Here is a 26026-nt window from a genome sequence, read left to right on the forward strand (position 1 = left end):
CCACGGATCTAGGATTAACTCCATAGACAGTCAAGATTTCTATTCCAATACTGTGCATATCACTTAATTTTTCTGCATCTCGGGTCTAAGCATCAGAATGTTAAATCCACTGTACTGCTGTTTCAGCATAACCAGCTGTAACTGAAGAGCAAGGCAATAATCAGCTTTATTGTTTTCCTTAAATATGCTAAGCAAGCACATCAGAGCATGGGTGCAAACATCTTTTATAGTTGCAAATAGCCAATCCCAATTCAGCTTATTTCCAGTAACAATTCTTTTCTAATAAAGGCTTTGCAGTACTGCAGTGAAAAAAGCCCTCTACCCCAACTTACACAGTTCCACAAGAGACAATCAATGTGCTACTAAAGTTCAGAAAAGACCTTCAGTTCAGGGAACAGTTTTGATCTTGAAGATCACCATAAAACTTTTTCTTATGCCACCTGAGTACTTATCAGATGCAGCATACGGCAACTAGAAAAAAATAAATAAAAAACTCTAAGTCCTGTCCATCCCTTCCTCACCTTTGCATATAATGTGTGAAAATATAAGAAGAAATAGCATAATTGAAGGAAATGCTGAAAATTAAGACAACATTGTGCCTTATCAATATATTAGATTTGCCATCTTTTTCTAGCCTCCAGCTACATTTGACATTTATGTTCTATTATGTCAAATGTTCTATTATGATATGACTGATTTGAAATGTTGTTGCTATTCTGTTTTCTAAATATGTTTTTTGACCATTTTCATAAAGTTTTATCATTAATTCAGTATTATGATGGCGACAGCAATAAGAATTAGCAGTCCTGGGCATTTCAAATTAATTATCATAACTGTATGAAATATGATCTCTCAAGTGGGTGATGTATGAGCAGTGTAATTTAATGAGGGTGAAGAGTGAAAAAAAAGAGCTATACTAATGTCAAAGGATAAAAGATTTTGTCAAAGATGTCAGAATCAATGACAAAAGAAGCAATACAACAAGTTAGCAATTCTAAAATGGTCTTAACTTGAAAAGACGCATAAATGAACATCCTCAGAGGGAATTTACACCAGCTTAGCACATTTACTCTTGGAAACAAAAGCAGTTCCATTTTTGCTTTAAAAGAAAGGAACTGGTAAGAGTGCAAGAGAGAAAAAAACTCTCTAATTGAAGCTAAAATGAATCAAGACAGTAATATTTGAACTGAGAGTGACATAGAGCTGAAGGGACTGACATCACAAGTATATTTCACAGTGTTCTCCCAGCCAGAGGATAAAATATGGAATACTTTTACTTTACTATTACTAAACTATGTAATATGAAATAAGAGTAAAACTGTACTGTAGTTTGGATAAATCTTAAAGGTATTCCCCACACAAGAATGTGAAACTGATCTTGTCTCAGTTTTCCTCTTCATTTTTCACTCAGTTTGCCTATAATATATTTATGTATTTGGACATATTAAAAAATTTTCCAGTCTTCATGAAACAATTCTTTTGATAAGAAGCTCCCTAGGCAATTTTCTGTAAGGTTTAAATTCTTAAGTTTCTTCAAACCCACAAAAGCAAAACAATTAAAACACTATTTGAAATATGTTCATTGTTATAACTTATGGAAATATTATCTCCACCTCTGTTCCTTAGGCTTATAGAAAAATACTGTAAAGCACATTATGTATTTTTGAAACTTATTTATTTTAAATCCATAGATTTGTGTTTGTGATACCGAGTCTTATTGCAGTAAGTTCAAATTCAATTATTGGTCAAAATATGGGTGAGAGCTGCAGTAACATGTTTCCCTGAAGGATGGGCTAGAATCAGGCATTTTGTTAACTTGTTAATATTTACTTCACTTTTCAAAAAATTAATTAAAGTCTTTATAGAATTATTCTCAAAGAACAATTACAGGCCCATTTGTCATAAAAGAAAAACAGAATTGAACACTTTTACTTCAGACAACTAGCTAAAGTAATTGTGAACATCTGCATAAAGACTAAAAGTGTTTGAAAGTGAAATTTTAACTTCACAACATCCTCCATATTACTGATATATTGATATAACACTAGAAAAAATATTTCTGAACTTTACAGAATAAATGTGCAATAACTGTGTTGGTAAAGGAATACACTAACCAGCTACATCCAAATACCACAATCAGGTTTAGCACAAAACTACTAATTGAAACTTCACTTGAAACTACTATGCCCAGCACTTGAAACACTCTGTATTTAAAAGACTTTATGGAATATGTAATCATTCAGGATAATATTCCTTCATTGTCCAAATTATTAGTTGTTAATTATTATAATTTTACCAAATTTGAATTTATTAAAGAAGGCTTAAAAGTATTTTTTCCTCAATAAAAATGGTCAATAAAAGTGCTACAAATGCTGTAACCTCTCTGAACTGGTGATTGAAAAGATGTGGAACAGAACTACATGCCATGACAGTTTATATGCACGGGAAGCTTCAAGTCTACTTTGTTCACATTGGTAAATATAGCCCTACTTTAGGTACTCATTTCATCCATTCCACTAAAACAACTCAGAATAACTGTTAATTGATAATGCACAAATTGGGAATGAATTAGTTCCATTTAACATTCTGTGCTAAGCTATGCACCCCAATCGCTATCTTTGATATGATTTATACACAAATTTACTCATTTGCAGAAAAAAATACCCACCTAGCCATTCATAAGCAACCACTACTCTAAATTCTGCATCTGCTTCATAGAACCTGAATAAATGCTCGCTAAAACTGCATAAGTCAAAACATTATAAATATACAAAAGTACACACAGATGCAATTAGATACAGTTTTCATCTATACATAAAATAAATATAAATCCAATTTGAGAAATCAGTATCAATGGCAGTGGAATAACTTAATATTCATTTATAATTTAATGTTTCTGCACATTTGATAAAGACATTAGCACCAGTGGTAGTAAATAGTCATGATAGAAACTTTTGAAGGTTACCCTTATCTGTCTTTTCTTTTTCTGTTCTATCTAGAAAGATTAGTATGAAAACATTGATGTTGAAAAAATTAAAGAATAAAAATTAATTATAATAAAAAACATACAAACAAACAAAACCAAAACAAAATGAAAACAACAAAAAAACAAAGCATAACAAAAAACCAAAGCAAAACAAAATTTAATAAAACCACCACCCATAAAAAACACCAACAAACCACCAAACTCATGAGGTGGATTTTCCCCATCCTTTCAAGGACACCTGTTATTTCATTCTAACCTAAATGTTCCTAGCTATCAACTTGTTCTGTTGATATACAAAAGCATCAATATATTGATAGCCCACAGTCCTCACAGGACATCATTCCAGCCCTTTCACCAGCTTTGTTGGCCTACTCAAGACACATTCAAGTACCTTAATAATATTTTAGATTCTGGGGGCTATAACTGCACACAACATCAAGGTGAGGCCAAAATAACACCTAATACAGTGGGAATTAGATAATGGGAATTTTAATACCAGTCCCAAGAAAGAAATTGTCATTTTATTACAAATCAATGCCACCTGCATATTAGAGTGAATATAGCAACAAAATGACATCTTTCAACTTCCTTCATTTCAGTTAAAGCACAGGATTCAGTGCTAAAGACCAACACAAACATTTTTATTTCTGAAATAATTTTTCAGCATTTAGTTTGGCTTCTGTTCATAGATGTAACAGATTTTTGGTGTTTATACTCATTCACTCAAGACCAAAACAAAAGTTAATTAAGAAAAAATATCCAGAATGCTGTTTATATCAACTTCTTCTGTTGATATATAAAAGTATCAATATATTGATATCTATACAAGTGCCACTATAATTTAAGAGCTCATCATCTAATTATTCATGCATTTTTTCACTTTTTTAAAATTGTCTATGATTCAAAAACTTATTTACAGTTTGTCCAGTCTGTTTTCTTTAGCACAGAGATTAGAATATGTACTTGAAATTAAGTTACTGTTTTGAGACCAATTAAATCCATTAGGACATGCGCATGACAAACATATCGTCATTTTTCCACTTTTCTTTCTTAAAGACAATTGACTGTAGCAAATCTGTAAATATGAAAGGACTTAATTAGTGTCCAGGGACAGTTTAGTGGAATTTAATTAACAAAGAGACCATAAATTACTTAAGGTAGAAAAAAAACTAAACAGCCTCTCATTACATCCTGCTAGGAGGTTTTTTAGATTTGGGTTTTGGGTTTTGGTTGTTTTGTTTAGTTGTTTGTTTGGTTTTTTTTTGGTTGGTTGGGGTTTTTTTGTTTTTTGTTTTTTTTTTTTTTTGTGGTGGGGGGGGTTTTTTTTGGGGGGGTGGATTTTTGCTGGGGTTTTGTCTGTTTCTGCATTTGTTTTTTAACATGAAATCCTAATTAAAAGAAATATGCTTTTCCATTTAAAATGATCAAAAGAAGAAATATTTCTCTTTTTTAGCAAGAAAAATGTTTTAGAGCCCTATTATATTTTTTTTTGCCTGTAAAAACACGGGCTATATTAAAAAAAAGTCTTGATAGATAGAAAAAAGAAAGGAACTTAAATCAAAGAAGGAAGCAGAAAGTAGCTATTCGCTAATGTAAAAGAAAAATATTAAAATAATGAGTCAGTGCAGGACTCTTAAACCAGAGATCCACAAAAAAAGGACTCACACATTTCTAATTTCCTGAAAGAAAAAACTCATCTACTTAGTGCAACAACACCTACTCAATAAAATTCTACCAAGGCAGAGGCTTTATTATAATGTTAAAACCTTTGTCCATTCTATGTTCATTTTTATTTCTATTACCATATCCCCACAGTAAAAACTGCATCTCTTCTTACCAATTCAAGGTAGAATTAACCTTTCTAGTTTATTCATCTACTTCATCTTATTTGTACAGTCTTGAGTCTTCCTTATTACACTGTACCCAATCTGATCTTTGCTCACTCCGCTGTTATTGATTATATCCCTCTAAAACTTGCCTGTACCTATTTCAGCATGGCACAACCTCTATTTTATCCTGTGGCAAGTTATTTTGCATTCCTCATTACACAGTCCTGAAGATGAGGCAGGTCTGATCAGTACAGAACAAACCAGTACCCTGAGGCTCAGTCCAACATGAGGAGCAATAGCTGGACTGCAGACATTCATCCTCTCTGACTTAGCTACTTCTGCATCATAAAGCATGGGCCAGGGTCTAGTTGCTATCCACAGTGCATTAAAAACAACTTATGCCTTTTCTCAAATTAGGAGTAAGATTTACAGCTATTCCTTCTCTGGGAATACAGGGAGAATGCTTCAAAGAGGGAGACAACAAACTAATGTCTGTTCTTAGTAGTAATCTCTAAGATTATTACAAAGGGAGACTGGGATTCCAAATTTTCTGTCTCATTTCAAACTGGGCTCTAAACAAGCACTGACTTCCACTTTACCACCTTCATACCACCCAATCTCAAATCAAATTAGATCCAGACCAAATACAAATATCTATTTCATACATCTCACAGAATCATAAAATAGTTTGGGTTGGAAGGAACCTTAAACATCATCTAGTTACAATCCCATCCTCAGAGGCAACACCTTATCTTCTTTTTGAAGGCAGCTACTCTATGGATTGAAAGACACAAAAAACAGTATGGAAGACTTACATGGATCATTCACATAAATGGCTTTCACTCATACAAGGTAGAAACTTGGGGGATTGAATAGAGTTGGACACGATGGTGTTGTCCAGGGGCAGTTGGACTGTGCACTTGGAGTATTGGTGTCTAGCATACCTCTGGGAGTGACACTAGAGTTAACATGGCCATTTACTGGCTGCAGAGTGTCAAACAACCACACAGCTTCCACCGATTGTTTTTACCCTGGAAGATATATCCCACACTGAGGAGATGAAGAACATGGACACAATTTTTTTTTTTTTAGCTCTGAAGCAGGTGATGTCTCCTTTTTCATTACAAAACATTAGCAATTCCTTAGAAAATTCATAAAATTGAGCCCTTACATTTAAGAAGATAAACACATTTTTAGAATGTGTTTATCACATGAAATGATGTTTTCCCTCAGAGTCAACCTGCCATCTTTCAGGACCTTGACATATGGGAAAGCCCTGATAATTTATTGGAGAAGTATCCAGATCGAGTTTATGCATGCTTTATATCTTTTATTCCTTTCTATAATAAAAGTATCAGCACTCTTTTTATCCACGTTTACAATGATAATAAAAATACATAAAACAAATATGAATCTCCAAAATAATATTAGTTTTAGCAATTAAATTATCACTGTAGCTGCTATACCAACATATTATTTTCTTGACCAGCATGCCCTTTGGGGAATTGTCCCTTCAGATGAAGGAAATCCATTATCTAAAATCAGCATTAAAAAAGGCATACATCATCATCCTCCACAACCATCCAATAAAGGAGTGCAAAATGTAGGTGATTAAAAGAGAAACAAAGAAAAAAGGAGTTAAGAATTATATCCATCTTACATTAAGGAATCACTGATCAAATGGAAAAAACAGACATAAACAGTGATAAATATTTTGTATTCATTGCCTTCATTTTAATGATTTGTAGTTAGATCTTAAATGGCACAAGTCATACAACACAATTTCTAAATCTTAGTTGAAACATCATATTGAGCTCCAGTCCCAGACTCATAACTGAATATTTGTCTTATCCTATGACAGGAGAGAACCACTTCCCAAGATCAAGCAACTACTTCCTTTCAAAAGGTTCCTCTCCCCCTGCCTCAAAAACCATCAGCTTGCACTTGAACTCCAGCAGATATATAAAATCTGCTTAAGACTAATAGTTTCTCATAGCTCAGAGTTGTTCCTGTATGTACTTCAAAGGCAAGTGATGCTGTGGACTTCCCAGCAGTGTAATTTGCTTTTAAAGTCCTGGAATTATCCATAGGAGATGCTACTAACAAAGAGAAGTTGACAGTCTTTAAAAAATAGAATCTAAGTTCACTTTACAGAAAACACCACAAAAAAAGACAGAGGATAACCTTTCTAAAACAGACTGGGGTTTTTTTCTGCCTCTTCAGACAGAAATAGATTTCAAGAGAAAAAAAATGTTGTAGATGAGATTACAGGAACAACCACTATTATAATATAAAGGGCCTGGCCACTCCAGAAAGAAATATCATTTTAAAGAGATTATATCCTGGAACAAGTCTTTATGCTTTTTGACTAGATTAAATAACTCAATCTACTAATTCACCGTGAAATTTATTTTAAAATTGTTCTAAACAAGGTTATGATTGGGATTCTCTGTCAAATATTAACAGTAATACCAAGTAGAACAAGTAGATCAAAATATATACAAGAAAACCTTCTTTTTAATTTTCTTTTCCATTTCTATTTATGTCTTGGCTTCAAAACATGTTTTATTGAGATCAGGTCTATCAAGGCTGCCAACAATATATCTCTGGATTTGAAGAGATCATTAAACATGAAGTATTCTTTTGTTGTTTTTTTTTTTTTTTTTGGACAGAAGAGAATTCTTTTAAATTATTGAGCAAAGCAATTTCAAAGTATTAAAACATATGAATTTTCTAATGGAATTGACTTTTTAAAGAGGTAACCTGTTCTTGAAAAAAGAGGCTCCAAAGGATTTCAATCAAGGTGAAATATCTCCAATTTACACAAAACTTAATCACCACAACTCACTTCCTTCTATCACCATTTGGTTAAAATTTGAGGATTTAGCTTCCTTTCCTATTTCAGAACAAAAATAGATAAAAATTTGGGAAAAAAAAAACAAACAAGCTACATATTGCTTGTCTTAGGTCTTTAAAGCTATAGTTTGATTTTAAAACCTAAATCAAAAGTTTTATTACCTGAAATTTTTGGTAATATCAGCCAACAAACTTGCAGTGAGGTAGCTTCTAAATGTCGCTGCCTTACAATTTTTTAAAAGGTATAAAGAAAAAATATCAGTTATAAGGACAGTTATGCAGCATCTTCTCTGCTCCCTCCTCACCTTTCGGTAGCTACACATGCATCTTATCCCAGCTTGAACAGCAAGAAGGTGTTCTGTCCTGGTGCAGTAACTGCTGTTTATCTAGCACAGTTAGTCTTCCCTACAGGTAGCCTCACTTTGTTACCTGATCTTATTTTTTTTTATTTCAGATTTGGATAGAGAGTAGCATCACGTAATGAGCACATCAACAGCCTTCTGGTTCACTGAACCACGAGAAGAATTTGAGGCTCCCTATGCTCTCTTCCTGACAATAATGGATCAACCAGCATGGAAGAAGTTACCAGCATTTCCCATAAGATTTAATATGTCTTCTTTAGCCAAGCACCTTCCTTGTATCTTCCATTACAGTGATATTTTCCTCTTAACCAAGGTCTTCTTTCTAACCACCACTAGACCTCAAATGAAATGTAAGTTTTACAGCATTTTTCAAAGGTACCACTGTCAAGGCAAAACTGAAAGGCAAAACAAATTTTAGGGTGACCAAGGGACTAGTATATTTCTGCTGGAAAGTCAGGAGTTAATTTTAACTCCTGTAATTCATCTGTAAACCAAGCCTCCAAACTTCCTTTTGGTCCAACTGCTAGGAGCTGAAACCAGGGCTCTTTCTTCACTTCTATCTGAAGAAACAGATACTAAAATTCCAAACAAATATGGCATGTGTTTTCAAACTCCACCATCACCAGAGGCAGCACCAGAATTTAAGCTTTCTACTTCACTGAGTACACTAGTGTATTTTTCAAGTTACCATATTTTTCTTCCAAGTTTAAGTTTTAAGTAAAATCAAAAGACATAGCTGTTAGCAACTGTTAAGACACTGCAGAAAACACAGACAGAGTGTGACCAATTTATTGACAGCTGTGAGCTCAAACACACAGAATTCAGCAACTGAAGCATACTTATGAGAATACTTATGCTAATATGTCCACATTATTTGTTCTACACTGCCTTACCCGTAAAATTCTTGCAAACTATTAAAAATTTCTTAAATTATGAAATATGAGTAGTGACACCCTTCCTCCCTCTCTTTGTGTATGTGAATAGCTCTGCACACAGCCTGATGCTTTGGCCTTACCAGTGCTGTCATCGTAAACAACAGTAACTGTTTTCCACTTGAAGAACTGCACAAGGTCAAGGATGGCACGGCTGAGTGAAGAGAAATCCGGATAGAGGCTGACATAGAAGGAGTCCTTGTTGTCTGACACCTGATGTTTCCAGCGGGTCTGGATGTGTGGAACTCCCAAGGCGTTGCAGATGGACTGCACGGCGTTGGCTGAGGAGCTGTGGGATGGTCCGAAGATGGCTGCCACCCCAAGGGACAGCTGATCACAGGCTGAAGAGGAGACAGAAGTCTGTCAATGATGAGAGGAAAAAAGGCAGTGTGCCAGAAGGTATTGCACAATTCATGTTAAACAAAAGGCACTCCATGAAATATGACTGTCTTACTGACAGAGCTCCCTTCTTGTGTAACGCTTTCACTTACACATTTCAACTTCAGAATATGCTTCCAATCTTTCATTATAAACTGATCAATATTGACTCTTAACATCTAAATAGTACTCAGCTATGTTTATTAAACATTCCTATGTCAATGGAAGCTATAAAGGCCAGTAATCATGTGTCTTTTTAAAAGTACTGATGAATAAAATAGGTTTGTGCTTAGCTGTATCTTACATTTAGAAAAGGGTCAAATAGGACAGTATCCTAATCTGGGTTAAGTGATAGCTTTCTCCTCAATCAGTCACGACTACTTCTACTGAAGTCCTAATTACTCAGAAATTTTACATATGAAGTACCCCACAGTTAATTATCAGGCACAGAGTTAATTTCATGAAAATGGACATTTAAATTTCTGTATCTGAAATAGGTATGTTGGTTAGTACAATTAAAGGACCAGTCTTTTCTCTAAAATTAAATTGCTGTCTGTTAGTGAAAAAAAATTTAGGTGTCCCATCCTAAAAACTGGAAATGCTCAGTTTTGCTATACTTGTATATAAAAATGGCCTTGAGAGCCACTGACATAATACTGCTGCATTCAAGTGGCTCAGCTTCCTGTTTTCTGATACAGGGTGGCCCTACCTGTACTGTTCATTAGCAGTCTCTAGTCTCTATAATCTCCCACAGTACACTCCAGTATCATCTTGTTGAATATTTGTTAGACCATGACAAAAAGAAGGCAGGAAAAAATAATCAATACTGAAGACCAGAGTCTCGGCCAATGCCCTGCTCCTATGTCACTCACTACCACAGGCACAACTTTTACAAGTACACAGCTCTGAAAAGCAGACTCTGTCTTTTGGGAAAACAACCCATTTGGCAGAGAGAAGTAATGAAAACCAAACTAGACATGAGTATTTATACAGGGTTTGATTAATTCTGTTACTCCACCATCAGTGTTCCTGACAGCTGAGGAAACCAGCAGTAGAAACACATCTTGCTGCATTGCTTTTCTCATCAATTCAAAATTAATTGTTGTGCACATTCTTTTCAACTTGATGAAAATATGGCTAAGTCTTTCAAGTGCATTCCAGAAACTATGCTGGCACACCTTTTTATTGCTGCAGAGCACCAGTGGTTTAAATAAACTTGTCAGACACACAGGATCTTCATTGCTATTCGGTGTGTAGCCTAAATGACTAGCTCAATAAAAAAACATTTATGCTAATATTGCCCTTCCTAAGAGTAATCAACAAGCTTTATGCAAATGTCAGTAAATGGGATCACTAACAACAGCAATAGCTACCAGATGGCTTTTCAATGGACTTTTTTTTTCCCTCTTTCTGAGATTTGAATAATGCAATGCTTTCACACGTGATTTAATATGGCACTCGCTCTATCAGATGCATACCAATTTTCCTAGAATGTTGAGGGATATTTTGTTGCATTTACATTATTTTTCACTGAAACAGTAAGTTTGAAATATCTTCTTGACTTCAGGTTGTTTATTCATATAGTACCTTTAAAAAGCCATTAATATTTTATCTATTGTCAACTTCAAATGTATGTGTTAATAAGAGGTCTAAACAGGCTATTTTTGATGCAGTGCCTGCCTGCTCACTAATGGACATGATAATGAACCACAAAAATGAGTCAAATGCTTAAACTTCATTGTTAAAATTCTGCTTTGTATCCATCATAATAAAATGAACCATTCTGTGTTAACCTTTAGCCTCTGATTCTGAACTAAAGCACCTGTGAGCACAAATGCAGTTGTCTGTATTGTGAATTGATGATGCAAAAAGCTATTAGTACTAAAAGATTACACAGATTTTGATATAGCCTGAGCAGTTACAAATAAAGTGTTGCTTTCTCATCCAAGATGCAAGTGGGAAAAAGGAATATATGCATTCTATTCAATATGTCTAATCAATAGCACATTATCATTCTAATTTCAGCTATTATAGTCTAACAAGAATTAGCAACATAATATTCTGACCAGCAAACCCCAGGTAAGGACTAAAAGTAGTTGTATTTTCTCAGGAAAGAATTAAAGAATTAGAGATCTCAGGAGAAATTTCTCTGCTGTCTGCATCCTTCCCCAGGAACAGGGAGAAAATGTCCCATTAAATTTCACAGGTCAGCATGTGCAGCAGTCAGGAAGCAGTTGAATTTGGAAGGTGAGAAGAAAAGGAGAATGAAAGAAACAGAATTAAGATTCAGCACTTTTATTCACTGTTGGCTGAGATGGAAAGGAAAGAGTAGTCTCTCTCAAAACTCACTTTATTCCATCATCCAAAACACAAGAATAACAAGCCAAAGATACTCTATTAAAAGTGCATTTTTCCCTCTTTCTTGTACCATACACGCTACTGTGCAAAAATTTCATCTTGCTAGGCATAAATGTTTAGCCTATAATTTTTCATACATGAAAAATGACCAATTTTCATGACAATTTTTTATAATAATCTTTCAATGACCAAACTGTATTTCTGTACAAATAAGGACACTCTCTTTTCATGCCTAATGAGAATCTATATTTGAATTATTTATTTGTCAAATAAAGAGATAAACAGGTTAGCAAGATTCTCTGTTAATCTGTTATAGTAAAAGCAGTAAAAATTTCCCTTCAGTTCTAAACTGAATATTTATTAGTATTAAATTCCATTTTTAAGATGTCCTTCATGGACATTAATCATGCCACAGGAGCTTTCCCTTAGGTATAATATCTAATGTTGTATCAAGTGTTTGCACTCTTCTTAGCCCACCATACCACCAAAAATCCCTTATTGTATAAAGCTTTTTGTCTTTAATGCTTGGGAGAGACATGTTGGCACCAGATCACTTGACAGATTTAGGCTAGAAACCTGCCATAAGAAACACAGGCTGACCTCCAATTCTTTCACCCTTCTTATTGTTTTGTTGCATATAGCATTCATATGAAATTAGCTCTTCAATTTATAAGAAAAGTGTTTTTAAAGAGCATGCAATACAGTGCAAAATTCAGTCTTACTGAGTTTTGACACGAGGCTTTGTACTTTCTTCCATAAGTACATACTGAACTTTTTGGTGTTTCCACTTTCTAGGATACAACAAAGATGCAGCAATTTGTGCCTATTGTCCATGACTTAAAAGTAAAGCAATCTGAAAATTTGGAAATATATTTTTGAGGATCAAAGATTTTAAAATTTATGGAAAATGTTCAAACTTAATTTTTACTCTTAATTCTTCTGTAAACACATATAATTTATAGTTAGGAGGAAAGAGCTTAACTCAGGTCTTGTCATGTATCTGATAGTGATAGCCTTAAGCACAGACTTAATATTTAGGCTTATTTTTATGCCATGCTGGTATAAGATGCACTAAATTACAACTACTACTCCACTTTCAAAGTCTGTGACTAACTATATAAAGGCATTTGTGAAAATGTACTTGAAGTGACTGAATCCCAGTTCCAGTAGAATTTGGGGAACTTGGCATTTTGATGAAAAAATTTTGAAGACAGTGAGATTTCTCACTCCAAGGGAGCTGGTATAAGAAACACCCTAGTCACAATGTTCAGCAAAATTTATTTCAGATTTGAAATATTTAAGGGAATAGCTTTTAGATAGGGTTAGTGGGAGCAAAAGTGGCAATGTAATTGTCAAGCAGTTATCATTACAACCTTTAATAAAGCAGCTCTTTAATGTCAGTTTCATTGCATATGGCTTCATCAGATAGACATTTTTTCAGATAAGTAAACTAAGTGAGCCTTAGTCCTTCATTAAAAAAACTAAATATGCAAAAGGTTACCTTTTTTGGATGCTTCAAAACTGTCGTAAAGATTGATCTTTTGTGTGTCGTATGTTAATGTGGTGTTTGGCAGAAGAGTTCTGTTTCTGTTGATTGTGTTCACAGCAAATCTGAAGGCTAATTCTTCTGCTCCCATTGGACCAGATTCCACGCACTCAAAAATGCCTCCTGGTAGAGGAACAAAGAAAAAAGAACAACAAAAAAAACCACTAATAAGCAAAAAGGGCATAAAATAGCATCCTTAATAATCCTTTTGGAAAAGATTCATCAGCCCAAAGTATTTAATTCCATAAACCTGATACAGGGCAACTCATTATTTTGATGAGCTTTGAGTCAAGCAATAAGTAAACCAGCAACAATAAGAACTTACCTTAAGAAAACCTGTTGCTTTTTTCCATTCAATACTCATTTTATTATTCTGAATTTTAAAAAGTGTAGCATTATATATTAACCACACAATTTAGAAGCAAGAATAGGAGAGGGATGAAGTATATTTAATTATTACATAGCTACTATCACTATTGTTACTATTTTATATAATTAAACTTGAAATGAATACATTTGTCCCTTCCAGATCTTCCACGACCTCTGTGTGTGGCAGGTGGAAGGGAGACATGGATTCTTGCTTTCTACTTACAATATATTAATAATGAACTTGGCAGTTCACTGAAAATACATTATACAATGGAGCATAGGACTGGGATGCCTCAAATTGTTTCCAGAAATTAAAATGGAGAGATATTTTAGCATGACTGTTTGCCTGAACTGATAAATATGTTGAGCAAAAAGTTCAGATTTTGCTCTTTTGCCCTGAACTGCAAGTAGATGTTAACTTCATTCTCAGTAAATACAGGAATCCAAGAAACTACACCCTGCATAACCTCTATCCTGCAATGAAAACATCCCCAAACAAGGCATGCTACCAGAGTAGGACATGCCTTAAATAATAAACAATTTCTAGAACACTTTTGAGCCAACCTTCATCTTAAATGAAGCAAATATGCTTGTGAGAAAATGCTGTGCATCAGCTTTCCTCATTAATGAGATATCATTGTCCATAGAATGTAAATTTATTCATACTTTGAGGTAACATAATTTATTCTTGGATCTGGAAAAGCCAAGGATACTGTGACAATAAAAGTAATTTGAAGATGTGTCCTTACTGTGGTGACATGGAATGCCTCAGAAAAATGATCAGTATCGTTATGCTCCCTTCAACCCTCATTTTAACAGAGACCTGACAATTCTAACGGACAGACAATGGCCATCATCACAGGATCACTAATTACAAGCCAGGTATTGTGCCTCTGAAAGGAATGCTACTCATTCACTCTCTCCTTGCTTGTATTTATTCATTTCCAAAGTAGTATTGCTACTTGGACTCATACTGTCTAAAAATTCTATTCAACACTGCTACTTTCTCATCAAGAAGTTCTCAGAATCTGAATATCCAGTGACTGGATCAAACTAAACTTCAAAAACTGCAGTCAGTTTGTAAATAGTCTTGTGAGTAACCAAGCACATAAACTGTTGGTAAAGCAAAAAGATGTGTATTTACTATTTACTGATAGTATTAAATAGAAAAGGCTGCTTGGTTTTGCAAATATTCTTCCTCTTGCAATACATTTCTCACTACAAATCTGAGGTGTTAACCTTCTTTTCCTGCAGATCAGCCTTTTAATTTCTGGCAAGAGCCATAGGAGCAGATGCTCATATAATATTACTTTAAAAGCACAAGCCTTTGCCACTGAGATAAGATGTGACTAATAATTATTTAAGCCTTAGTCATTTCAAACTGGAAAAGAGGCAATGAAGGGAAAGGCAGACTCTTAAGAAAAATTTCAATATCTTTAGTAACCAATATTAACAAAACTGTCAGAGCTCAAGCCAAAGAAACTTAGATAGTGTTCAGTATATATATAAGCCTAGTACACTTTAAAACTCAAAAAAAATGACCATGTTTATTTGCACAATAATGGAATATGAACATTAAAGGCAACCTACTGCTTTTGAAGTTAATGGAGTGCTCTGTTCAGAGAAACATTCTAATAGACAAGCTTTTGGGATGCTAAAAGTTACAGAATCTAAGCATTGCAATTCAAATGGTGACATATAGGAGGATAGTATTTTGATTTGGGGAAAATACTTTTAAATTGCTGCAGGAATCCAAAAATTAGTTAAATTATAAGTATAGATATTCAGTGACAATAAAAAGACATTTCCATGAACAAAATGAAAATTAAGATAGATTTCATAGGCTTTCCCAAGGCATCTGGAGGGCAGTTATTCAATTATATTAGAATAAAGCCATATCACAAAAACAATTAGGAAATCCTATCTATATCCTAAGCTAAATGGATTTATTAAAAGAAGTAAACATTACAGTTTCTTGGTTCTCCTGAAGTTTTTACATTGGAAGATTTATTCTCTAATTTCCATGTGTCTGAAGCTCAGTACAACCTTCCTTCTTTATTCTTGCATTTTTCATTATACTGATTTCTAAATCCTTGAGACCAGGAATTCTCTGTCAAAGATTCAGCCACTACTGTCAGCATAAAAAAATAAAGGGAGGAAGAGAAATTTTATTTTGACCTTGCCTACCTAGGTAACTCCTAATGTTAGTGACATCCATCATATAGCAAGACAATTTTATGAAGATGACATCTCCTATGAGTGGCCATGATGTGTAATTGTCCACGTACACCATTCCGTGATTTCTTCCCTTACTCACTGACTTATTCTCTATCCCTGTGATAAAGAAACCTCAAACCTGGCATCATATGGTCTGTCTGTTTCAGGGTATATTTCCAGTCCTAAGAAAAAGAGAAGTAGAATAACCTGCTTCTATTGTTCTATGATTAGGATATTTTGCTAGGAGGAAGGAAATCTTATTTTCTGCTCCTGAATAGTTTCACATTTTGCACTAGGTAGACACTGAAATTAAAAATAAGAACCCTAGAGGAATATAAAGTAGACCATATATTTGAAGATTCCTAGCTATTTTCTAAGCTGTATGTTGTCAAAAATCCACTAGATTCCTTTCAGTTCAGTAAAATATATAGTAAAATATTTTGGATGCTGGCAGGTTCATCATAACCTTCACACTAAGAGACTCACTGGTCCTCAAAGGTGTTTCACGTCCTACTAATATGCAAAATGACTGAAAATGCCAGGTTCCTCAGCAGTGAATGCAGCTTTGGCCAAGCTCATACAGCACATACACACACACCCTTTTTTAATTGAACATTTATTTAGTTTAAATTAAACTCAACTGCTAAGACCAGGAGCTCAGACTGACACGTCTGTATTCTGAATATCAGAATATATTAAAAAAACAGATCCTCATTCTCCAGATGGAGAAACCCCGTAAGTTTGCTTGGGAGTCTATGCATTAGATGTTTCCAGGATGCTCAGCAAAGACACATAAATGAGTTCAAGCATTGACAAGAATGAAAATTTTTAAATGGTGTTTTTCCACAGCTGCATAAGAAATAGAAACTTATTCAGTAACTTTAAATTTACTATTGAGCTCCTATTTGTTACTGAGTATGCAAAAATAGTAAAAAAAATTAAAACACTTTGACTAGTTTTAAATACTATGTCATGCAAATCCACTGGCTTAATACTGGGAGACAATCCATTAATTGCATTGCATTTTTTATATAAAATGGAAAGGAAAATAAAAGAATTGGCTTTCCAGTTCAGATATACTCAATTATGAAGGGATAGTGGTATCCAGAAGCTGTCATAGCACACTGTGTCATGTTGTTTCCTCCCAAGCAGGCTTTTCTTTACTGCTGCTTTACTTTGTATTCAGGATAGCCTTATTAATAATCAAATTGAGGAATGCACTGCAAGCCTTTAGATAAGCAGACAGAAGAGTCATAAATCTTGCCATTTGTATGGGGACAAGCAGCCAAACCAATGCCTATCTCTGCCTAACACCTTAAAAAATGCAGGTGTTAGGATTTGGGGTTTTTTTTTAACAGAGTTTATAGACCCATGGTAGGCAGAAACATTAGTTCTCAGATGCAGCCAGCAGCACATCCTGGAAGAATAGCCTGAAAATCCACTACTACTTCAGGACAGAAAGAAAAAACTTAAAAGCAGTAAAAAAAAATGTGTATGTTATTATTAACTTGCTCCAGTGGTCTCATACACAGTTTCTTCATTTAAAGAGTTAATGATAAGGCAGTTTGTCTCTGCCCTATAATAGTAACACCAGGGAATATGGGATCACGTATCTACAGCTCAATCTGTAGCCCATGAAGTTTTATAGGCTGTGTACAGTAGCTGATAGCTGTGTGGCTGAGCACTTCCAGTTTTTACTGTCACAGTAACCACTTAGATAAAGCTCACTAGATTTTTTGGGGTGATCAACACCTGAGGAATATTTCAGACATGCCAATCCAAGCCAGATAAGCCAGAGCAATTAAAAAATATTCTTTAAATACTGCATCTGTGAAGTGATATCTGGGATAATTCAAATTTCCTGTTAATGTTGATATGAAAGAATTGCTTTTAATGTACCTGAAATCCATTAGGATTTTTCATCAATTGACTCTATTAAAAAAAACCTTTATATGACCAAGCTCTTTTACCATAACAAATAGGAAAAAATCAATCATCAGTGTAATATTGATGGAATAACGGTTTCTTCAGAAACACAAATCATTGAAAAAAAAATGATAGGAATATTTTACCAAAAAGGATAAAATGCAGATTTCCTTAATATTTTCCAAGGAAAAAGAAAATCTAAAATAGTTCATAATTATACAAGTCAAAAAAATTGTCATGAAACTGTTTAAACAGCATTTTCTGTCAAAAAAAATTGTAGTAGAATTGACATTTATCGCTTACAAGTCATCCCGATTTCCCCAGTTTTCAAATAATTTTCTTAAACATAACATCCAGAGGGGAAAAAAAAGTAAACTTGTTACACATCTTGGCAAAAATTATCCCCCCCAAAAAATTTTCCTACTCTAAAGCACCTAATTTCAAAAATAATCGGTTAACCCTGAGTGATTCAATTTTCTATTTCCATTTCACAACAGGAGCCCCTTTGAAAATCACCATCTTGTGTGTTTTGTATTATCATCTCCATGTAACACCTGACAAAACCCAGCAGAAAGAATAAAATTGCATGAATCACTAGATAACTAGAAGTTTGAGAACAAGTTATTAGAAAATCTCTCCTTATCTTGCATGTAAAGAACTTCTGAACTAGCAGCATAACATGAAACCTGAGCTACTGTTACCTACTTGAAAAAAACCTCATTCAAGCAAGCTTCAAAAGTATCCAAGTAGGACTTCCAACAAGCTAATGGCAAATCTGGCTAATATTAAATCAAAGAATTTCTCCTTTGTTTCTGGTACAGTCACAGTCACCTGTTTGTTTCATGAGAAATTAATGCCATCTAATTACAGCTACAGGCTATTTTGCAGTCTGTGCCCTCTGAAAAATTAAACCCTTAAACATGTAACAGAAGGCCACATTACCTCAGATCACAGTCTATCAAATCAGTCATTATGAAGCTTACAGACTACTTGAAATTACTTAGCCTAAAATAATTGGTTCTAATGATATTGTAAATGTATGAACTATATACACAGAATTAAAACTTCTATGGTTTTTAAATGTGAAACCTGGATACAAAAATTCAAAAATCATTCACCCATAACATTTTTCACATTAAGAAAGTTATGGAAACAGTAGCATTAATCTTAATTTTAATTTTAATTTTAACTGTGATTTCCTTGTTTGATGATATAAAATTAAGTTTCTTTTTTTCTAATACCAAACCAGCTGGATAGAGGTCTTGCACATACACATACTAGCTTTTAATAGCTATACATTTGTTAATACTTTAGCCATATTATCAACAGGCACCAATCTGCACAAATTTACTGACAGCTATAAAAGTCTTTATTAATGCCTTATAAAAACTAGCATCAGTCACATGTGACATGAACACTATTTTTTAATGATACACCACCTCTTTAAATATAACAATGAAAACCTCTTTCTTAAGTAACATTAAAATGGGACTGAGAGCCTGGAGAAAAAATTATTTTAAATCCCAGTAACATTTATTCCCACCATTTTGCTTTGAAAACATATAAATATATTTAAATTTTACTACTAAATTTATATTAAGTTCTCTAGGAATGATTTTTTTTTTTATTTTCCTTCACCTCAGGTCAATACTTTGAATCTAAGGTAATTGTGCTGCCCAGATGTAATCCTGACGTGACAAATAGCAATCTCTTTTTTTGACTGATTATTTCACGTTCAGAAAACATGATCTTTTAGACAGACTTTGTTCAATTAGCTGCAAAATCTGGGAGAAAGGAGTGGCTGGTATCCGTGATAAACAACTTTTCTAAAGAGTGCATCAAGACAGAATGAAAGTAATTCTGTCAGGTATTATACTATTAAATATATGCTTTTATCTGACATGTTCCAATTTCAAAATTGGCCATTTGGTAATTGAAGCCAATGACTGTGCAAGGAGATACCACATGGAGAAGATAATAAGTCAAAAGCACATTACTGAGGGTTCAGAGGATGTATTACACTATAGACATTTGCAGAGATGGGAATGATGGCTTTTTGGGAGTGTGAATGGACTACACCTCTCCAGTAGAGTTACAGCCAGAAGGCACTGAAGAGGCTCATCCCAAAACCCTGATATCACTGACACGGCAGGCACGGCGCTGCGAGGAGGAGGCTCAGTGGGTGCTGAGCTACAGGGACTGATACAGGCTGCTGGCTGCTGGCTGAAGGCATTTTAGTCCTAATCAAGTGTGCTGTGCACTGTACTGATAATCCTCTTTCAGGTCCTGTTATGGATTTGAAAGCTACAGAGATGGTTCAAAGAACCCCTTAAAGGTTGGCAGCTTAGACTTTGTGCTTCCTACAAATACAGTAGAAAATTACATCTTAGCCACTTACTTCTGTCTGGAACAGGATTTAAGAAATTGAATCACTCTCAAACAAGATGTTAAAAATGAATGAAAAGTTTTCTTTACAACGTTTTCCATAAAGTAATGTGGTTTATGGAATTATAGATTTCAAATACAGTTGTGTGAATCTGAACAATAACACGTTTTTATTACTTCTTTTCAAAATTATATTGAAAGCTTTCTGAATCTCACAACAGGAAAAAAGTTGAAAAGGATTACTTGACAAAGAAAATGCTGGTTATTTGACTTTGAAGCTGGTTTTATGTGGATACAGCACTGCAGAAAAAGATAGCACACTTCAGCAGAAACCTTTATCCATTCTGAGTGCACATATGGTTTGGAGGAAGGAAGCAGGATCTGGATTTTCAGGGGTTTGCTTTCATTGCTACTGATTTCCTGCACAATATTGGACAATATTATTTTCTTTAAAATAAATATTTCATCTCAAAACATCTCAACATTGCAATACAGGCACAATTATTGGAAACTCTATATGTTTTGAAATGAGATGTAATTTCTGTTCATGGCATCAGTATATGAAGCCATGATCACAGGATCCTGCAAATTTTGCTGTTTAAAATGCATAGAACTATCAGCTTCAGCATCTAAGTTATACTTTGATTGACATTTTAGTGTAGTTGCATGAAACTGCCAACTTGTAGGTATGCTGAAATCCTAAAAAGGATTTGAATTAACCACTGATTTAGGACAAATAAAACTGTATCTTTTCTGATTGCACAATATGGAACAGGCTAAATAATCAGTCAATTTTATGTGTATATTGTTAATGTAAAAATCAAATATCAAAAGAGAAAGAGTTTGGTTCTTTTTTTTTAAATGTAGGGAAATAATAAGGAACATTATGAGGAAATAGTAACTGTAGATCTCATTTGAACAAAATTTTCCTTACCTTATAAAACTGATGAAAAAGGTTTTAAAAGCTAAGTGCATACAAATGATAAGTATCCTCAAAGTTATTTTAAATGTAAGTGGATGGATTCTAGCATCTTCAAGTCAGATGTGACAAATAACATACATTAGAGTCTTTCCTTTCATCAGCACAAATATGCTTTGAAAATGAATAAATGAAATACAGCTTAAAAATATTACTAGGCTGAAGTATGCAGTATATTTATAAAAGACTGCTTTTGATAGCATCTCTACAAATAATGCTCCTTTCAGTCAGAATATCAATAGAGCACAAGTAAGGATGACATATAAAATAATAATACCTGAACACATTCATCTACAATGTTAGAATGTACTATCCATAAGATTTCTTCCCACTTTAAGGGATGTACATTAACTTTCTCTGACATGCTAAGCAATGTATTACAGAATACACTTGATAATATCAGTGTAATTATCACACTCACATAATAATTAGCCTCTCATGATTCACAGTAACAAAAGGAAACAAAGTAATAAATTAAGTCTGACTACAAAAATGGCCTCAGGAGATTTTGCTAAAACGTGCTTTTCCTTACTTTGGGTAACAAAATGTTTTGAGTTGCCTTAGAAGAACGTGTTTACTTCTTTCCCTTGCTTTTTTCTGGAGATAGTCAATATCCAGATGCAAAGTTTCTCAACATTCATGAAGAAAACTTTTTTCTCCAAAACTTCTTTAAAGAAGATAATATGCAAACTTAAATGCCTAAATTTTACAGAAATAGTCTTCCACTGGTCCTCATGAAATTTTTACATCTGTTAATAGGTTATTAACTGGGCAGTTGCCATCTTCTAACTTCCCTACTAATAGGTCTAAAGATAGACAAATCATAAACCATTTATTTTCATTCTAGAAAGAGTCATAACATATATTAAAACACTGATACAACGAGTTCTCTAACCTCATCATAAAGACCATAGAAAAATGCTAATAATATTGCATCCAGGGCAGGATTTTTATTTTCCATTATGCTGCATGTTATTTGTCTTCTTGTTATTTGTCTTGTTATATGTTATTTGTCATAACTGAAGATATGCTACCATGTAGGAATTTTCAGTTTGCAAGAACCAAAAAACAAGAGCAACCCTGAAATTGTCTTATATTTCTATATGCCTCTGCTAGTTATAAAAGAGGAGCAATCCCACAATTTCTAGATTATTTGCTTTTTATCCAATCAATTTCTTGTAGAAAATGCTGAAATGGGAGAGAAATTCAGGGTGAGGACTTAGGTTTTCTTCCTGAGTAATCAATAGTCCCAGCCTGTAGCTTCCAACTTGCTTTCTTACCTAATTCTTTGATTCCTGCCACAACACTAGTGCACCTCAACAGACTGGTGTCATACGGTCAGGCCTCCTTCTGCTTGCCCTTTCTGGTTAGGTAATTCCTAATGCATCTTCAACATCAGATATCAGCATGTGTTAGCCAGAAGTACCTTCAGGGTCAAATCCCAGTTATCCAGATAATTTCACTCACTCTGCTAAGACCAAGTAGGTAATTTAAAAACAACACACCAAACACTGCAGGATTCAGCAATTAAGAATCACAAAATATGCAATCTTTTTTCTATAGGAAAAAAATTTCCCACACTCAAGCCTATCTAAACCTCAAAATAAATAAGGTCCGTTTCCTCTTTCCAAAAATATCAAGGAAAAAATCTTTCTTAAAAGTATTCACAAAAGCTTGGAATTGGAAGATGCCATAAAAAATCAATTTCTTTCTTAAACTAAACTTTAAGAATACTCATTGCCATGACTTTGGACATTAAAGAAGGCCAATAAAAAGTTCATTTGCAGTCACAAAAGACTAAAATTTGAATCTTATAAATGGATAAACAAAAAAAAAAAAAGCCTGACCTAAGGCCTGCCAGATGCTGTGACCATCATTAATAACTGGACCCCTGTGCAGAATCTTCTTCAGAAATTAAATGTTTAAAGGGTTATCATCAGCTTTAGGATGATTTGTTTTGCTTTTAATGCTTAATATTCAAATGATCAGGAGTTTGTAGATATTTTAGTGATTTAAGCAAGTTCAAAAACTGCGTTTTCATATTTTTCTTCCTTCACTCGACTGCCATGCATAGAATTCTTCAGTAACCTGAAGCAATTCTTATTATATAATTTAATCAAGGGGAAAAGAAAAAGAACAAAAGACATATGTAGACTACATATATATATAAATATATAAATATATATATATATATATAGGTATGTATATATGCACATACATACATCTGTGTAACAGATGCAGAGCACCAATATAGTTCTATGAGTGGTATGAACTTTAAATATGAACAATCCCTATTCTTTATAAAAAGTATGAATTTTTTTAAAGTATGAACTTTAAATATGAATAATCCTTATTAATTTATAAAGTGAGAATGGTTTTTTTTTCATTATTTTTATATTTCAAGAAAATACTTTCCAATTTTTAGTTTGCTGCATCGTGTTTTCCTTACTTAATAGTAATTCATTACTACGTCCTACGGCTGCCATATTACAATGCATTAACTGGAACTGTTTATTGATGCCATTCTCCCCTTAAAGCCACTGAAACAGAGCTTTTCTTCAGTACTGCCTGAGGCATTTTTGCTTCTTTCCAAAATGTTTTCTGACTGTATTACAATTGAACCATTTGAAATCATTGCTATGGAAATGTTGTGAAATACCAGAAAAACTTATAATAGTCTTCAGAGATTAAAAAAAAAAAAACAAGAACAAAAGAAAACCCTTCAAAATCAGACTGATGGATGAGTTTTAAATGTGACAAACACTGTTAAAATTACTAATGTTCCACTTCAGTACTCAAATGTTCAGCTTCCAAAAATGTTTACATTACATAGTTGCTTAGAAATTAAGTCATTATCTTTTCATCTTATCAACAATCTCATCAAAATCACTTTTGTCAACAGTACTTCTACCCTGGTTAAAATATGGATTTGCTGCCATGAGCGTAGGGTTCTAGATACTTGGAAGAAATTTTAAGACCCATGTGGGTTATTTAATGTTATTTAGAAAAATCTTCACTATTTCTGTCCTTGATGTATGAACTTGGACTGCAAAAAATGGGTATTCTTGTATTCTCTCAATGATTGCCTTTTTGATGCTTCACCATGGAAGGAAAAATAAAGGGCAGGCAAGGGGGAGGGATGTACTCTGAATGCAGAAGCAAGCAAGTAGTATGACCAAAAAAATAATAGTGGGTGCTGTGATAAAAATGCCAAGAAGAAAGAAAGAGATGGATCTTCAGTGTTATTGTAAATTGTTAGTGCTGATAAAAGAGAAGAATGAAAACAAGTCACTTTTCAAAAGTGGAGATATTAGGTGCTTCTGCTGCTAAATTGAGCAGATTTAACTTTAGTTTTAAAAATATGTTGGTTCCGATTTCTTGAACTTGCCTATTTCATAATTTACAACAATAGTGAAGCTTACAAACTTTGCAATGTGACCCAAGATAAATAAAATCTCAATATGACTAACACAAACAAACCTAGCCAAAGAAATTTAGACATGGCTCTCCAAAAAAAAATAAAAAAAAATAAAGGAAATTTACTATCTCAATTCCAAAAATAAAAGAAATATAAATTTAAATTATTTTCTAAATTTTAACATCAAATGCACCAATTTTGCCACAGATTCATATTTCTAAAGTCATTTAATTAATGTGATAAATATCAATAAAATCTTGCCAATGTATATGAAATTTGAGTGTGTCATAAACTAATAATTTATGGCACACTCCTGTGAATAACAGATTCCATTGGGCCCCTGAAGTAAAGAAGTAAAAATGTTTAATGAGGCACAAGAGGGTCTGTTTCAGGATGCTGCATATCACAGATACTGATTCAAGTCTCCAGTGATAATCCAGCAGTGCTTAATTCACAGCCTGCAGTATTGTTATTGGAGGGTCTGGGGGAAAGTGTCATACACAAGCAGAAGGTAAAAATATTTTATCTGAAGCACAGAGATACTGAATACCTTACACTCCTCTCTAATTTGCAATAAATTTGACTGTCACTTGTATTTCTTAATAATTACCTAATCAATCTTTTCCATGAGAGGGACGGTGTTGATATTCCTAATGACTGAAATGCAATGTGCAAATGATTCTTGCACAGTGTATACTTTCACTCTGTTTCCACCTATATGTGGAAATTCAGCACTAGAGGTTCCCAGAGTTTGGGTTTAGATTGATCTTCAATTAGATGCAGACATTTTATTTTATTAAGAGTCTAGATGCTAAGAAGTTATTAGCTAATGTGATAATTATGCTCTAAAATGTTGTTCACTAATTTGATAATTACATCTTAATTACTGAATTAGAAACCTCTTGAGAAAAATGAAAAGTTGTTTTGGCAGAAAACAAGAGTTACGCACCCTCCCTTATCTGAACCCTGTATTTGGATTAAATATTAACTGTTATCTTATACAAAGAAACGCTTATTTTTTATTCCCTCTTCTATATATTTTTCTAGTGCATGGCCAGATACATCTTTAACCAGAATAACATAATCCATGACCAGAATATTTTCTTTCTTTCTTTACAATGATATCCTTTAAAAAAAATCTGAAATGCTTTAAACTACTTTGACCACGGTGAAGGTTTGCATTTGTAAGAGGAGACCAGGCAGTATCACAGAATTACACAGAATATTCTGAGCTGAATGGACCCACGATGATTTATATAGGAACCCACAACCTTGGCCTGTTAGCACCATGCTCCAACCAACAGAATTAATCTCACTGGCCATTTTTTTTTTTCCAATTTACATGGTTCAAGCACAAATTATTTTTTTCATCCTGTACAACCAGCATCTCCCCATGCTGAGACCTTTTTTTTTATTTTCCCCCAAACACTTCCACAGAGAACACAAGTTTTTTAAAAGAAAAAAAAAAGTTCCATGAATTATTTA

General features: G+C 33.7%; 1 protein-coding gene across 3 annotated transcripts in view; it reads right to left on the reverse strand.

Moving 5' to 3' along the window:
• GRIK2 (glutamate ionotropic receptor kainate type subunit 2) overlaps positions 1–13365 on the reverse strand; it is a 239320-nt gene extending 225955 nt beyond the window's left edge. For all 3 annotated transcript variants that reach the window (XM_031061578.1, XM_014309296.2, XM_031061577.1), the window contains exons 1-2: positions 13203–13365; positions 9049–9306 (exon numbers count right to left, since the gene is read on the reverse strand). In XM_031061578.1, the coding sequence (XP_030917438.1) occupies positions 9049–9306; positions 13203–13338 (394 nt within the window). In that variant the 5' untranslated portion in view covers positions 13339–13365. The remainder of the gene's footprint in view (positions 1–9048; positions 9307–13202) is intronic.
• Positions 13366–26026: the final 12661 nt, after the last annotated feature.

This window comes from Geospiza fortis, unplaced genomic scaffold, assembly GCF_000277835.1.
Source record: "Geospiza fortis unplaced genomic scaffold, GeoFor_1.0 scaffold486, whole genome shotgun sequence".
In the NCBI taxonomy this organism is placed as follows: Eukaryota; Metazoa; Chordata; class Aves; order Passeriformes; family Thraupidae; genus Geospiza; species Geospiza fortis.